The 17,902-nt window shown below is 37.2% G+C and overlaps 1 protein-coding gene across 1 annotated transcript in view; it reads left to right on the top strand.

Moving 5' to 3' along the window:
• FLT4 (fms related receptor tyrosine kinase 4) overlaps positions 1-17,902 on the top strand; it is a 92,076-nt gene that overhangs the window by 49,333 nt on the left and 24,841 nt on the right. Inside the window, exons 13-21 of the mRNA XM_081935801.1 lie at positions 922-1,281; positions 3,151-3,297; positions 5,070-5,201; positions 5,585-5,691; positions 6,720-6,855; positions 7,462-7,566; positions 11,782-11,895; positions 12,861-12,949; positions 16,970-17,126. Of these exons, the coding sequence (XP_081791927.1) occupies positions 922-1,281; positions 3,151-3,297; positions 5,070-5,201; positions 5,585-5,691; positions 6,720-6,855; positions 7,462-7,566; positions 11,782-11,895; positions 12,861-12,949; positions 16,970-17,126 (1,347 nt within the window). The remainder of the gene's footprint in view (positions 1-921; positions 1,282-3,150; positions 3,298-5,069; positions 5,202-5,584; positions 5,692-6,719; positions 6,856-7,461; positions 7,567-11,781; positions 11,896-12,860; positions 12,950-16,969; positions 17,127-17,902) is intronic.

The following is a 17,902-nucleotide window of genomic DNA, read 5'->3' as shown; positions in this document are numbered from 1 at the left end:
CGTAGCAGTTTGCACAACCATTAAGCTAAGCTAAAATGTGATTTAATGGTTTCTGTTTTAGAGTATAGTTTAGCCATTGTATTAACAGAGCAGGTAATCATGTTAAGCCATAACTGAAATTTGGGCATCGACTGTTACGTGAATATAATCACTGTGTTTTGATAATTAAGATTTGAGATAAGCATGTTATATGAATGAATGAGGTAGTAGGGCTTGATTTTAATCTAAACTATTTATCTATACTATAATGCCTGTAAATTGATTTCCCTTTAGTAACACAGAATTCGACATGTGAAGATGTAGCTATATAATCATAATAATTCTTTTACCACTGCCTGGATCAGAGTTGCTTATGGATCATTTAGTTCAATTCTGTCTTTCCGACATGAGAATGAATATATATGGCTGTGTGTCTATTGTTGTTTCGTGTTGTAACGGCCTGGGTGGTGGGTGGGGCTCGTTTGTTTACCAGGGCTGTTTTCCAGGTGTCTGGAAGGTAGGAGATATCATCACGTTTATTCATGATGTGGGAGTGTTTCTCTATTTCGATAGCTTCCATAATTATTCTCTTGTTGAAGTGTTCAGTTTTGGAGATTAACCTGGTTCCTTAAAAAATAATTTCATGCCCTGTAGCTTTAAGATGCTGGAAAAGGGAGGAAGTTTTTTTCTTTTTTTCTGACTGCATTCTTGTGTTCTGCGATGCGTGCATTTATTCTCTTGGTTGGATCTTTGGTTGGTCGTGTGTTAAAATAAATGTGCAAAATGCTAAATGATTTGCTACAATTGTAAAATACATAACCCAAAGTAAATAAAGGCAGTAGTATTGTATAAGCAGAATTGGAAACAGGCATTTTAGCATTTGTAAAGCCACATCTGTTTTAATGATTGAATATTTGTTTTCTTTCCTTGCTTTCTTGGCAGCCATACCAAATGGATTTGAAATTGAGTCTGAGCCTTCTGAGGAGCCCATTGAGGGACAAGACCTGAGACTAAGTTGCAATGCGGATAACTATACCTATGAAAACCTGCAGTGGTACCGGCTCAATCTCTCAAGATTAAATTATGAAGAGGGCAACCCTCTAGTCCTGGATTGCAAGAATGTCCACCATTATGCAATGAAGCTGCAGGGTGAATTGAATTTCAAACCTAACTCCAATTATGCTGCTTTGACACTCACCATCCCAAGTATTTCTCTAGAAGATGAAGGAGACTATGTATGTGAAGTGCAAAATAGAGAAAACAACGAAAAACACTGCCACAAAAGATATATCTCTGTACATGGTAAGGACCACTGAGGAAGTCAAATTGATAGGGGAAAACCTTGTTGTGCTGAAAGATGCACTGAAATGTGCATTTTTGGCTAATGCAAAACAAGGGTAACACTGTAAAGAATTCTAACCAATCAGATTTATTCTGAATTGAAATGACCAGAAGTTAATCTTTGAGTTATAGATCTCTCTCGCTACAGACTTCTTTATGGAACATACATGATTCTTGGAGACTTGAGGCAGATGGAGTAGGATTTCTTTGATGGAAATAATCTGAGTCCTCATAGCAGTAGATATGCTGAGGAAAAAAATAATGGCTGAAATGACAAATAAAACATTGTCCAAGTACAGAATATGTCTCCTTCCTTATTTCAAAGCAGGTCTGGTGCTTTTGTGAGTTGATGTGATCTTAAATGTCCAGAGTTATACCATTTCCCAAAATGCACTGGCAGTCATTTGGATTCAGATTATTCTGAGGAGACTTGCTTGGTAACAGACTTCTTAAATTTCTTATTCAAATTTTATTTCATAAGAAGAAATGACACCCGTGCCCTTACGTTTTAATGTAGAATTGTGAACAGATATTTATTTTCCTTTATTCCTAGCACAATGCTAACATGTTTACCTGCTTGGTTAAAGCACAATAACTTCATTGATAATGTTAATGATAAGCCAGAGTTTTGCTTCACAAAAACATAATTCAAACTTGCTTAACAATCCTAACTGAAGGGGAAAAACCTGGTGAAAATATACATTTAGAAAATATACATTTAGAAAATATACATTTAGAAAAAAACATTTAGAAAATATACATTTAGAAAATGTGAGTCAACAGACATATTAAGAAATCACCAACCTTGAAAGCTGTGCAATATTTGCCATGTTTATAAAGGAAGCTAATGTATTGTCATGAATTGAAGCTATTCATGTGAGAGAGAAATATGTAGCATGTATTTCAACATTTGTATTTATAGTATGTGTATATGCTACAGGTTATAGGGCAGTAATTGCAAGGAGGAGAAGAAATTGCCATTTTATGTTGATTTTCTTTAAAGTTGGATAATAGACAATTAGGTGTGCAGTAGAATCCAATGAGTTTTTAATTTCCTCTATCCATTCATGTTGCTCTTTTAGCTTACTTCAACTGAGCAGGAATGCAGTTCTAGAAACGATATTGTATCATGTTTAATATTAAGGAGTTGGGTAGATGCACAATGAAAAAAGAGCAACCATGGATTTCCTGCCTGCAAATTTGAAAAAAAAAAAGGACGTAAGGGAAAATACTGTAAAACAGGTTCTGTTTTCTTGCCACTTGCATTGGTAACAATTATAATGCTACTATTAATAGATTGAAACAGAATAAGCCAGTTGGGCCCAGAAACTTCAGGCCCCCAAAGAACAATAACAGAAGTGTTTGGAGGGGAAAAATTATATATTGAGATTGAAACAGTGCTGGGGGAATGATGCATGGATAATTAGAACCAGATATTCCAGTTTTAGGGGGGAAATACTATACAGATTATTAGAAGAATCCAGCCTGTTATGCTGTTCAAGAGGATTATATTTCCACTGGCTTGCAAAGCAAATTAAGATCTTGATCACCTGAAAATTATTTTAATTGGCCTCATTTTACCACATAGTATACTAGAAATGGCACAAGAGCAATGGATCAAGCACAATCTTTCTTATAGATTAAGAGCAATCTTTCCTTTGAATTTGCCATGGCCAAGTTTCATTCCTCCCCCCCCCACCTACTTTTTAAGCTATTTGTAACATGCTGTCTTCAAGGAAGTGTTCAGCTCCCACTGTGCAGAGTACTTGTTCTTTATTCTCACATATTCTCTTGCATTTTATCTCTGTTCTTTTAATATCATTGCTTCAGCTTTAGAGATGCCCAGGTTGAAACAGAACCTGTCGAACATCCTGGTGAACGTGAGTGATTCTATAGAAATGCGCTGCAAGGTGGACAGTGTGCACATCCCAAACATCAACTGGTATAAAGATGAAAAGCTGGTTGAAAAAGTCTCAGGTATAGCTGGTTGGTTCTAGGGGTTTAAGGAATGGAACATGCGTGGATAGAATACTTGCACAGCTATGACTAGAAGTGCAGAAACTTGAAGGTTTCAAACCATTCAAGGTGGGTGGGTGGGTGGTGGGTGGATGGATGGGTGGGTGAGTGGAAGGAAGGAAGGACAGACGGACAGACAGACAGACAGACACCTGGTGCTACAGTGTATCCTCAAAATAGTTCACATATACCTGTAGGTTTATACAACAATTTATAAGAAAAAAAATATCTTTAATTAGTACATAGAATCTGAAAATATAGGAAACAATTATAAATTGTTATGAATAGTGTGTGTATACCTCCAAGCAACAAACAGGCAACTCAGAAAGTATTTATTCGGTTTCTTTGAACCTTCCCTTTCCTACAAACACATTAATGTCCATGCTTGAAATATGGGAAGCAATCCAAACAAACTATTTTGCATGCATAAAGGCAGCATTCACCAACCTGGTGCTTTCAAGGTACATGGTCTAAATTAAATTCTTAAGCAAAACAGAAAATAGATTTGCACCAAGTTTGAAAAAGAGCTCCTCTTTTTAATGCAAAATCCAGGTTTGGGTTTTATTTATTCTTGCTTTGCAGTTTCTTCAGCTTGTTTTGAGAGTTGACTCTCACGTTACAAATGTAATTTATTACATGTATATTACTATTTCTTTGAAAAAGCATGCTATCTTCTATGACTACATCCAAATGGGTAGATACTAGTGTTTTATAGATATTACTTTAGTATGGAAACATATGGTTTTAAAACTGTCCAACTGCTAATTATAAGGATAATACTATTGCTACTATTAGTACGGTATTACTACTAATGATAATAAGGTTTTATCTCAGTTACTCATGTAGTGGTTACATCCCAAATAGACTATTGCAGTGTTTCCCAAACCTGGGTAAAAGTCAGGTAATGACACAAAAACTTATTATCCAATCACAACAGATTGGAAATTTAAATTGACTTAAAAGATTTTACTTGCATTGGGTAAAAAAAACTTTTACCCAAGCGGTTTTTGGATAATGGAGGCAAACATTTGTGGAAGCACTGGACTATTTTAATGTCCATGGGGCTGCCCTTGAAGAATATCTGGAGCCTGAAAGCTTCAATTGGTGCAAAATGTGGCATTGCAGACAGTTATGTGTGCTTCCAGCATTGCATATGTTACACCTCTGCTCCAGAGGTGCATTGGTTGCCAATCTGCTTAAGGTTCAGTTCAAGTTGCTAGTTTTGACCTTTAAAGACCTTCATGACATGGGACCAAGTCATATCAGGGACTCCCTCTCCTAGGTACATTTACCCATCCCATCAGATTATCTGACAGGACACCGGAGGCAAGCAGCTGCCCTGTGGAACATTATCTCACCCCCTCAAATGAGAATGGCCTCAACTCTACTGATTTTTCATAAATTAACCTTAATTTGGTCTTAGGGAGTCCATGAAATAACTGTGTTGTATGTAGGACCTTGAAGATACCCTCGCGTGGTTTTACTTATACTTAAGTTTCAATTGTTCAGTTTTTATTGTACACCACCCAAAGTCATATTCATGAGATTGGCAGCTATATAAACTTGATGAATAAAGAAAGAAACAAAGAAACAAATAATGGTCCAACAATGGGCATTGGGGCTTAGAATCAGCTGCTTGAAATAGTATATAAATTCAGGAATGGAGGTAAAAAAGGACTGGTGTAGGTTTATTATTCATAACTGAATATCTTTCTTTTCCTCCCATGTTTCAGGGATTGACTTGGCAGATTCCAATCAGAGGCTCAGTATCCAAAGGGTGAGAGAAGAAGATGCTGGTCTTTACCTTTGTAGTGTCTGCAATGCCAAAGGTTGTGTGAATTCCTCTGCCAGTGTTTCTGTAGAAGGTACTATTACTAATTTCAGTCATCTGATTTTATAGAGAGATTGGTGTATTTGGAAATAAAGCAGCAGCAGAAGAAAGGTAAACAACTTGGAAGGAAGGAAGGAAGGAAGGAAGGAAGGAAGGAAGGAAGGAAGGAAGGAAGGAAGGAAGGAAGGCCTTTTGCCATACTGGGGCAGTAAAATGAATTTCATTCTCCATCTTTTATATCCTAAAAAGTGAATCCTAACTAGCCCGATCAAAAGAAAATACAGAAAATTCTCAATAATTCCTCCTTGGCTTTTTCTATGTATTGGTTCTCTCTCTGTGTGTGTATACTTGATTAGTTATATACCTGTTTATAACCGTTCTTCTATTTCTTTTGTTCATGTTCTTCCTCACCTATAGGCTCAGATGACAGGACCAATGTGGAAATCGTAATCTTAATCGGAACTGGGGTTATTGCCATCTTCTTCTGGATTCTCTTGATCCTCATCTTCTGTAATATCAAGAGAGTAAGACTTCTTTTCCATCCTCCATCTAACAAGTTTGATTTGGTGTAGTAGCAAACAGAATCACAAACAGTTCCAACCTTCAAATCAGATAAACATTTTACTATTCTTAAATGAGAAATGTAAGCAGAAAAGGCATCTTGTTGGGGAAGATAACATAGGATAGCCATTTCTGAAGTCCCATTCCAGTACTGTCATGCTTTTATTCAGGAAAACATTATCTGCTTTTTATCAGGAAAAAAAATGGCTGGCAGCCATGATTAAATAATGTTGGCCTTGCTGTGGAAACGAACCAAAGAACCAAATACAGTTCCCTACTCTGCCCATGCTGTTTATTTGTTTTATCGTAAATAAAGTGTAGCACACTTAATAGGGAAAAAAAGTTTCTCACAATGAATCAGTTTCTAGCAGATGTTATTTAGAGCCACTGGATGTCAGAACCATTTTTTTTTCTTTTTGCTTTACTTTACTTTTATTTACTTTTATTTAGATTTTTATACCGCCCCCTCTCCCCAAAGGGACTCGGGGCGGTGTACAGTCAAATAAAAACACATCAATAAATAGGAAATACAAACACAAAGCGGAGGCAATAAGAAACTGTACATATCTGAAGTAAAGTAGTTAAAAGCAATATTTAAATACCCTAAAAATACCCAATTAAAATATCTGCCAGGAGGTAGAATAAAACTATAAATGGGCCAGGCCGGCTAAACGGAACAGGTGAGTCTTCAGTTTTTGTCGAAAGGAGCGGAAGTCGGTGGTGGTTCTGATATCGGGGGGGAGGTCATTCCAGAGGGTTGGGCCCATCACAGAGAAGGCTCTACTCCTAGGCGCCGCCCGTTGGCATTGCTTTGTGGACGGCACCCGGAGGAGTCCTTCCCTGTGAGAGCGAATCGGTCGCAGGGAAGTGTGTGCTAAGAAAAGCAGAGCCAGTGTCAAGGATCAGGATTCGAAGAAACCTAAACAATGTCAGAGGCCCTGTGCAAAATGACCACAATCTAGTCTTGCACAATCTTTCTCTTGTGTTGCAGCCTGCTCATGCTGATATCAAGACGGGCTACCTTTCCATTATCATGAATCCAAATGAAGTCCCTTTGGAAGAACAGTGTGAATACCTGACCTATGATTCCAACAAATGGGAATTTCCTCGGGAGAGACTTCGATTAGGTACACAAAAACATTGGGTTTGCTGGTGAGAGAGGAATAGTTGTAAACACTTTCTAGCAATCATGGGGATTCCGATTGCTGATAGGTTTGTGTACCGTAAGTTGAGTTGTATTGTAACAGCAACTCATAGGATCTACAGTTCTGTATGCACACAGGGTGGATCTACTCAAAGGTAGTGTGTGTGTGTGTGCGTGTGTGTGTGTATGTATGCGGTATGCATACAGCCAGGGTGGATCTACACAAAGGTAGTTATTGAAGTGCCATCTTTTCCAGCCTAACGCCCTCACTTTTCTTGTATTTTCTTTTCAAAAACAAGACATGACATCCCGCTTCAGCTAGCAAGTTCCTTCCTTTGCTTTGTTGACACTGCCTCTTTTTCACTTCCTCTCCTTACCCTTACTGTGAAAAGAAACCACCACCTGTAGATGGTGAAAATGCCATTATTTCCTCTTCCTTTTCATACCTTTATTTCTTTGTTGCCTCGATTTCCTGCTTTGTTTGAGTCTCATTCAAGTCATTGTGAATAGTTATATAAATTCCTCCAATTGCACTCTGGATTTTTTAAAGCCTGCTTTGCACCTTCCTTTTACTTTTTTTTTTTTCCAGGTAAAGTTCTGGGCCATGGGGCTTTTGGGAAAGTAATGGAAGCTTCTGCATTTGGAATTAACAAAAGCAACAGCTGTGAAACCGTAGCAGTTAAAATGTTGAAAGGTAGGCAAAATAAATGAATTCCATAAATATGAGAATATTGGTACTCTATCTGGAAATATCCATCAAGTTACCAATTGTCTCTGGAAGACAATTTCCCCATGATTTTAACAATCTCTCATCACGTCTTGAATGTTCAACTGTGCTTTGGTCAAGAGAAGTCACAAATCTGATCTTACTGGACTAAAATAACGTGTGCCTGTCTCCAGTGAGATAATCTAGAAATCTAGCAAACAAATGAGAATTTTAGCAGACATTTCATACAAAACTATCATTCCATAAAAAACAAAACTACCAGAAATAATTGTTGGCAGGTTAAAAGTAAAAAGAAACATGAAGGAAAGTTGGTAGGAGACAAGAGATTTTAATTTTTTAATTAGCAGAACAGAATATCTTATTTGTAGCTTAGCTGTTAATACAACTGATTAATGTCTTCAGCCCTAAGTACTATAATGGAATATTGATAGAATCTCATTTTATAAAAAGGCTTAAGGCACTTGAAAGTACTAACAGCTTTTTCTAATCAACTTAACATTTTAAATTGCAGCTTTTGCATCTCTATTTATTTTAATTCTCTGTGGGGATTCTAAAACTAACCTCAGTGTGAATTAGGGTAAGGAAAATCAAGGAAAATACTTCAAAGGGCTAGGCATTGAGTAATAGCTATTACAACAGAATCAGGGCCTTTTAGTAATTGGAGATTGGTCTTAAAGCTATTCTCCCTCCACTGTACAGAAATCGTTGCTGTTCCACTGAAATTAGAAAAGTGTTATTCTACTGTAGATAAAATCAGAAGAGGGTTACTTTTCTCCTTGCTGTGGTGCTTCTAATTTTTCTAGGAGTTTTGAGTGCTTCTTTGTGAAATAAATCATCATGTTTGCCTCCATTACTGCTGTGATTATTACAAAATTTTACTAATACAAATTGGTAATACTAATTACTAATTATCAGAGAGTTGAAAGAGGTCATGTAGAGGATCAAGTCCAAAATCCCTAGTCCCTGCCTAGTCTTAAAGAGCTACAGTAGGAGCTGAATATTATATATTATATTAGAGATGATCATAAAATGCTGATGCAATGATCGAAGATTGCATCTTTCAGTTGAAAATAAATAAGATGCATTGCAATTTAGTAATTGCAGTATTACTATCTGCTTCAGTAGGACACTATGGTCTTGCTCAGATTCAAGTGCTATCTTTTGTATAGCGGTTGTTGGAAAAAATACTAGAGTACTGTTTACCAGCACTGCTAGTTTATGATCCAGGAAGAAGTTTTTATTCTATCTGCTTCAGTGTGTATCAGAATATTTTTTAATTATTATTTTAATGTCCTAGGGTTTATAGTTAGAATTCCAAGCTGTGGAGCAATATAGGAGCTACTCTCAGCTTCTGTTCTGTTAATGTACTGCTTGTATATGTTGTTTATTTTTAATCCAAAATTAAATCAAACTTTTACAGGCGTTTATGTGTTAGTTTATATAATTTTTATTTATAATTGATGACTGACATTGCAAACATAATAAATGATTGTTTTGATTAGTTTTGATTTGATTTGAAATTAAAGCTAAAATGATGGCAAATTGCCCCTGAGTCATAGAGATCTGAGATAAAATTTGATGTCTTTATAAATAGTATTGATATGGAACTAGATTTTGAAGTAATCATTTCAATTTATTCATCCATCCATCCATTTATAGCTGCCCCTGTATTGAGTTGTCATAATATATTTATCATGGCCTTAAGTTGAAGCAATATGTTTCAGAATTTTATTATTATATATATAGAAAACAACTCAGTTTTAAAACACAGCATTAAACCTCAATCACACAGAATAATAGTGATCAATCTTTCCATTACATTAATATACATTCAGTTCATAAGCAGCAAATGACTGTACATCATTAATCCAAGGTTGTAAATCCAGGATGACACATTCCTTCCCTTATAAAAGAGTAAAATTATATATTGCTTCATTGATTGTAAAGTATTGGCTTATTATTCAGAATCACATTCACAACCTTAAACTGTACTAGTCCTACCCAAATCACAATTAACAAACTTAAAAGCAAAAAATTCAAAATGAGACAATAGTGGATCAAGTCCATATTGTATGCATTTGGTACTTAATTTAAAAGTAAGTAAATTTACAGTAAATCTTTTCTTAAAAATATTTTATAGCCCAGGGACAAACATGTTTTACACTGAGAATATCATGAATTTGCATGCTTAATTAATTTTTATGGAAGTTTGTAAAATGTTCCTATTTTCTCCTATAAATTTGAAACAAAGATATGCACAACAATCTCACTGTAGTAATACTCCCATTCAGGTCTAAGGAATTTATCATTAGAGCAATATTATGTAATGGGATCATAAATACTTTTTCCTGAGAATAGTCATTGATGCACGAGAAAAATCCGTTTAGGAGGATTAGCAAAGGTGGTGGCTAGATTCAGAATCAGAACCAAAAGTGGGTGAACTCTGTAACTTTCTACCAGACAAATTGGGCCAAAAAGCTGCACTGCACTTTGGCTCTGAGATGATGTTATTTTAAAAAGTTACTTGATGGTAGTCACTAGAGGTTATCGATCTGTACTTATGAAAAGCAATCAAAATAGATTTTAAATCAATAATTTTATTAGTTGGGTTAAAGCTCTTGTCTTCACTGTATGCTACCATGTTTCCCTGAAAATAATACAGGGTCTTATTTTCTTTTGCCCCACGAAATATGGCCTTGGGCTTATAGGGGAGAGCTTATTATTTTCTGGGGCAGGTGAGAAGCGAGGCGCACCTTTTACCTTTCCAGCTCTGTCGCGTTCCTCGCCATTGTGCTCAGGGAAGCGGCTGGTAAAAAAAACCCTTCTCGCGAGTTCAATTAAAAATATTGAAATTGGCCTTGGGCTTATTATAGGGGAGGGCCTATTATTTTCTGGGGCAGGTGAGAAGCGAGGCGCACCTTTTACCTTTCCAGGTCCATTGCATCCTTCGCCCTTTCACCCATTGAATCCCCTTGTAAAAAAAGACCTCATGAGTTCAACTCGCAAGGTTTTTTTTACAAGTGGATTCAATGGGCAAAAGGGTGAGGAACACAGCAGAGCTTTCAGTCTCTGGTAGCGCTAGGACGCGTGTCTCTCTTTTCCCACACACACACCTGCCACCCCTCGCTAAAGGGATGGCGGGGAAGGGAACCAGGAAGTCTGCCTTTATCACTGGGGCGAGGTGGGCTGTGTTGGGCAGCGAGGCGCACCTCTTACCTTTCCAGCTCTGTCATGTTCCTCGCCCTTTCGCCCATTGAATCCTTTTTTTAAAAAGGGGATTCAATGGGCGAAAGGGCGAGGAATGTGATGGAGCTGGAAAGGTAAGAGGCACGCCTCGCTTCTCCCCTCCCCACCTGCCACCCCTCGCTAAAGGGACGGCGGGGAAGGGAACCAGGCAGGCTGGTTTACCATTGGGGTGGCCGGTGTTTTTTTTGCGCGAGAAGGAACAGGTGGGAGGGGGTGATTGCATTGCTGGCCTGCCGCTCTTTTTGCGGTGGGCTCTTTTTGAGCGAGAGGGAAGGGCGGGAGGTGGAAGCACTTTGCTTCGCCTGCCGCTATTTTTGCGGCGAGCCCTCTTTTTGCCCCTCAAGCTGTACCTGAAGGTGGTACAGGGTAATGGCGGGGACTGGTTGCGCATGCGCTTAAATAGTTGGGGCGGGCTTATTTTCAGGGGTGGACTTATTATGCCCCATTCTCTGAAAAGCCCGATTGGGCTTAGTAGCAGGGCATGTCTCATTTTCGGGGAAACACGGTACTTATATTTTTTCCATACATTTCTATTAACTTATGCTGCAGTATATAACTACCAGATCTCAGTGCTATGGTGGATTTCCAGTGCTCTATTTTCAGAAGTAAATCCCAACTCATATAGCAGGGCTTAGTCTCAAATACGTGCTTTTAAGGTTCTGATGTAAGAGTAAAATATTTGTAAGAAAAAAGACTTTGTTGTGCCAGCACAATATCCATATAAATAAATGGTCTTATTCAACAGGTTGCATGCAGTTGCAAAGACCTGCTTTAAAAACAGGATGCATGAAGAGAGGATTCTTTTGTTTTACAATGAATTGTACTCCCTATGTAATGTAGAAGGTTTTTTTATCTTTTTATCTGAAACTTAAATATAAATTTGAATGATTGAAGGACTCTTACTGACACGTATAACTGAAGTTAGACTTGTTTCAGAGGGAGCTACTGCAAGTGAGCACAAGGCTCTCATGTCAGAATTGAAGATCCTCATTCACATCGGAAACCATCTGAACGTGGTAAATCTCCTGGGTGCTTGCACCAAACCTAATGGTAAATATGCTTCGTCAATATTGAGGGGCAAATGGGAAAAATAAAAGCAATGCTACAAATCCTTTTGTTGATTAAGCACAAGTTCTGATGTCAACTATTGCACGTATGCAAATTTGCAGGGGTGTGTGCTCTATTCCAGATGTCCCGAACCCCCCAGACAGCAGCCCACTACCAGCTCAACCTGTGAGCTGTTCAAAATTGGGCTGGAAGAAGTGGGCAAGCGTGCATGTGTGAAGCTCCACTCACATGAGCAGGGGCGCTTATGTTGTGCGAGTGAAACTTTGTGGGCAAGAACAAGTGCTCTCTGCTCAAGCGTCCTCTGCTTACACAAGTGGAGCTTCACACATGAGCACAAGTGCCTGCTGCTTAGGCAAGTGGAGTTTTGTGTGCGAGCGCAAACACTCTCTGCTCATACGCAAAGCTCCATTCACACGGGTGGAGGGTGCGCATGTGCCACTTGCCCAAATGGAGCTGTGCACACGCATGTGCACCTGCCACTCACACACATGCCGGGCTGAGCCAAGCTGGAAAGATTGGGAACCGCTGCTGTATTCAACAATAAAGCAATTCCTTTAGATATAAAGTTCTACCAGGAGTTGCCATAAAATGGGTAGCTATATAAACATTGTAAATAAATCATTGAAATTGAAACTCTGAAGAGCTGCTGCTAATGATTATTATTGGCAATATTTAACTCAACCAACTGACCACTCCTTGAAGGACGGTTACAGTTCATAGCTTTTTCTGTGTTCCAAAGATGCTTTTTCTGAAAGGCAACTGGACCTTCTTAGTTTTTTTTTTCTTTTGAAAATGTTATGCTTCTCATCCAAGAAGTTTCTTCAGTTAGAAGTTGAACTGAACAAATGACTTGGATGAGAAGCGAAAGTCCAACCACATGAACTGGATGATTGACATTTTCTGTGCAATTCCCTTCCTTCCTTTCTCCATTGCTTTTTCTTTCGCAGGTCCCCTCATGGTAATTGTTGAATTCTGCAAATATGGAAACCTCTCCAATTATTTGCGAACCAAACGGGAAGGATTCAGCCCTTACAGGGTATGCAACTTATGTTTTCTTAGCACTGTTTCTAATCCCTATTTTTGCAGAAAGTGATGATCTTCTGAAGAAATTTTAGCAATGATGTTGGAAGTATGCTGCTTGCATAAACTTTTATTTAAAGTGTCCTGTCACTGTGGCTTGATATTTGAATGGAATGAAACTAACTACGTGAGAGGGTAGGACATAAGTTGTGACTGAGGACACTGCCCTGTTGGAAAAATAATGATTATGATAATAATGATGTTTCTCCATTGAGAAACCATAACTTTTGCTTCCAAATTGCCTTCCCTGGTTGTGATTTTCATAATCTGGAGTTCTGGCAAAGAAAATCAGGGCAAAGTAGGAAGGCTTGGGGAAGCAAGAAGAATGCACAAATATATTTTTTCTATTTATTGTTCCACTGTTCTAAATTGCCCCCTTCCTCAATAAGAAGCAGTGTGTCTTTAAATGTCTTTTGCATGGGAAAAACAATGGAAAGGGATTCTTGTCCTCGTATTCAGTTTGTGTCCTGCCAGAAGCATGTAGAAGTCAGCATTGCAAAAAGGGAGACTGGAATAGATGGACCTCTGTATCTGTCTTCATTTGTTTAGGCTCGTCAAATTTGAGAGTTATAGTTTAGCTCTTTCCATTCTTTCTGATGTTGTGCAAATTTGTTTAATGTTTCTTCTTTTATGATATCAATCCTTTGCCACCTCATTTTTATAAACCATAACTGATTTAGCTAAGCAATTTGATTGCAGGACATGACTATTATGAGACACCAACCAACCAACAACATAAAATGGGATACTCTTAGCTTGGAAAGCTATTACTGGTTTGGTGAAGCCTAATATCTCCTTGTTCAATACTGTTTCTGTGTAAGATAAGCACAGTACAGATAGTCCTCAACTTATGATTACAGTTGGGTCATAATAAGTCAAGGTGCTCACCACGTGATGGGATTCAATTTTACAACTATTTTACAATGGCAGTAAAGAGAGTCACTACAGTGGTTAAACAAACCAGTGATCATTAAGAAAATCCAGCTTATCCAATATCCTTTTCCATTATTGGCTTCATTAGATGGAATTGATTTCGATGTGAGACAATCCATTTGGTGAAATCCATGTGTATAAATAGTGTAATAGTTGAATAGATAATGTACCGGAGATCCTCAGCTGATTTTCTCGACAGAAAATCACCAAGTGATCGCCTACTGCATTCCTTTCTCCTAAACAAAATCTGTCAACAATTTCTGCTTTTTCTCAGATTTGGAGGTTGACATTTCCATAATGTTTATACTAAATACTATGTACTTTTTCTAGCATTTCTGTAATCTTTTCGAATGTTAATACACAATTGTTCCATTTCTTCTTTGAATGCATCTGTAGGTGCATTTATTTGGGAAATTGTGACATTCAGAAGCTTTGCTCTGATTCAAACCACCATTATACTATAAGTTACTATTTGGAAACTTTCAACTTATTTGATTATTTTCTTGCTTGTTATCAGTACTCCTCCATTCCTTCTGATGTTGTCATTTCTGGAATGGGATACTGTCAACTCATCTAGCTGAATGTCACTGTTTCCAGTCCAGTTGATGGCAAGAATGCCTATTTTGATCCTAGCCATTTCTTTTGGGATGATACCCAGCTTCCCATGGTTCATACTTCTTACACTCCAATTCCAATCATACAGCCTTGTTCATTTTTTTCCAGCACCGATGGTACCTTTCATCGTAGGCTTCATTAGCATTCAGGCTCTTCAAGGGGATTTCTGCTGCTATCTCATTATCTCCTAGACTACTTGTAACCCGTTGGTCTTCCCAGTAGCACATTTGATATTTTCTTCCCTGGAACCCCACCCTTTGATATTATAGTCAAACTTTTCTCTGAATTGTTTCCCACAAAACTTTATTTTTTTATTAAATTTATATGCTGTCCATTTCACTGTCAAGCAACTCTGGGTGGCTTATAACATTATGAAAACATAATATAAAACAGTAAGAACTGTAAAAACATTAAAAGACATAATATTAACTTAAAAACGCAACCACATAATGGCATTCGTTAGCTATTTCAAAAATCCTCCAATAACATTACACTTTTATGGCATATTCTAAGTAAAAGTCAATTAATAAAGTTTCTAAACCTTCCCCCCACCTTTCCCCTGCCCAACTCGCTGTTTAGAGTTTGTATCCAAGTTGCTTTTACCAATACCAGAGCAGATATATATTATTAAACAATATCCATTGACATTTCCTTGTTGTTATTATAATTGGCTAAAAATCATTTACTAGTTATATCCCATCTCCTCTTGTCAAACCCAAAAAACATTACACCTTTATGACAAGACCTAAATAAAAGTTTGTTAATAACATTTATAGGTCTTTTTTCTAGATCGCAATTTGCAATTTATATCCAAATTTCTTTTACTAGTTCGCCAGTACATTATATATATATATATATATATATATATATATATATATATATATATATATATATATATATATATATATATATATATATATATATATATATATATATATATATATATATATATATATATATATATATATATATATCATTAAGCTGTATCCATTATCATTTCATTATTGTTATTATAGTTAATTATTTGTTGATGAATAAACATTTAATAACAATCTAAAACAATCTAAGAATTACTAAATTCCTACTTATTGCTCAACCAAAATTAACTATTTTTTTATTATCAACTTTCATTGTCAACCTGTATCTTTCCAGTAACAAAACAGTCTTATCTCTCTTGCAAATTGTGGTGTCAGTCTTCTTTTTATCTCATTTATAAGGTTTTATAGACTTCTCTTGAGGTAAAAGCACGTTCAAATAATTGTAGTCAAATGAGAATTGTGGTACATTGATAGTAAGATATACAAAGATTTTTTATTTAAGGTGTATAATCTAATATGAACTATAAGTAATGACTGTGGAAGAAATGCACGAAAGTTATCTGTAACCAATCGACACGCTTTCTACAAGATGTAATGAAGGATGATTCTTTTTTTGTGTTTTTGTTTAATTAAAAATAAATTTAAAAAAAGATATAATATTAACAAACATTAAATGAATCAAAAGTTAGATAAAAGAAAACAATATGCAAATAAGCCATGGGAGGAATCTTCCTATTTTACTAAACACCTTCAAAATAGGATATCCCATTGGCACCCTCAAGCCATTTGCCAGATGAGGTTTTCAGGGTCTTTTGGAAGGCCAAGAGGGTGGAAGCAGATCTCACTTCGAGAGGCACAATATTCCCAATGGCGGGAGTTACAGCAGAAAACGTTTTTCTCCTGGATTCTGCCAGCTGAAATTCTTTGCCAATGGAATCTGCAGCATACCCCTTATTGATAATAATATAATTGGAATAGGCCACTAGGTCTTTCTCCAGCCCTTCCCATTTGTCTGGGCTTACCTTTTTATCTGCTCAGTAAAGTTTAATGTGTTTGGACTGTTTGATCTAATATGAAGAAATGTCCCTATTGATTGAATCGCTGAATAATTTGCCTCCTAATACGTATGAGCCGTGGTAGCTCAGTGATTAGAATGCAGTACTGCAGGCTACTTCTGCTGCCTGCTGACTGGCTGCAGTTTAGCAGTTTAGTTCTCACTGGCTCAAGGTTGACTCAGCCTTCTATCCTTCCAAGGTCAGTAAAATGAGGACCCAGATTGTTGGGGACAATACGCTGGCTCTGTAATCTGCTTAGAGAGGGCTGTGAAGCGGTATATAAGTGCTATTGCGATTGCTATTACAGTCATTCAATCTTCTTCATGTAAGGCAAGCATACTAAACTGTGATGGGAGATCCAACAGATTCTGAGAACATGGAGGATGGAGAAAAACCATTACAGGAAGAAACAGAAGAGAAGGAAGGGAATGGAGGGAAGGGGGAAATATGCTGACCCTGTAAATCACTTAGAGGGGGCTATAAAGCACTATGAAGCAGTATCTAAATCTAAGCCCTATTGCTATGCTAACTTTTGTCATCCGGTTGTCTTCCCAGGAAAAATCCCCAAGGCTGCGCATCCAAGTTCGTTCTATTGTGGAAGCAGTTCGAGCAGACAAAAGAAGACAGTCTTGCACCCGTGACAGTGCAATTTTTAATAGACTCCTAATGAACAAGAGTCAGACAGCATCATCTCCACATTTCATACAAGAAGGTAAAGAACGGTGTCTGACTGTTTTTCCTTCAAAGGACTATAATTCCTTGTGCAGGGTTTCTTAAATCATGGTCTTAACAAATCTTGAAAAATAATGGTAACTATGTGGGTTACTATTTATCCTAACCTTAGCTATTAGGAAAAAAATGGGCAAGCAAGATACTGGGTGTTTTCTATATTTTACATGAAGAGCCTGAAGAACTGGACTATTCAGCATCACTGTGAATGGTAACAGTGGCATGAGTTCTTGGCAATTTATAGGACAGGGAGAAATAGTGAATCATTATTTAAATTTTTTCCTCATAAGAATTTGGTCACAAGAAAGGCCCAGAATTCTCAGGGGATAATGTTATGTAATTATATAATATATGCCATCAAATGAAAATGAATGAAGGTATGCCTGTAATAGGAGTGAGGATTTCATGACACCGGCTGCATGTGCTTCCCCAGAGATTTTGATAATATCTCCTTGAAAGCCCCTTTTGTTTTTTATTAAATATGTCTTCAAAATTCAGAGGTGAAAGATTTAGAATTTCGATGGCAGCCCAACCAGAAACAATCTCTTAGGTATTTGAAAGAGCAGAATTAAGTGGGGGGGGGGGGGACAGATAAATTCAGAATATTGAGCACCGAGTGAATTTAAGATTTACATATTAAATTCAGTTACAGAAATATCGTGTGTGTGTGTGAGAGAGAGGGGGGGAGGGAGGGAGGGAGGGGGAGAGAGAGAAAAAGAGAGAGAGACTTTTATTTGGATAGAAGTATATGTAAATATT

The sequence above is a fragment of the Natrix helvetica genome (assembly GCF_964273705.1).
Source record: "Natrix helvetica genome assembly, chromosome: 1".
NCBI classification, from domain to species: domain Eukaryota; kingdom Metazoa; phylum Chordata; class Lepidosauria; order Squamata; family Natricidae; genus Natrix; species Natrix helvetica.
Note: the sequence above shows the minus strand (reverse complement) of the source record. Positions and strands in the feature narration are given on the sequence as shown.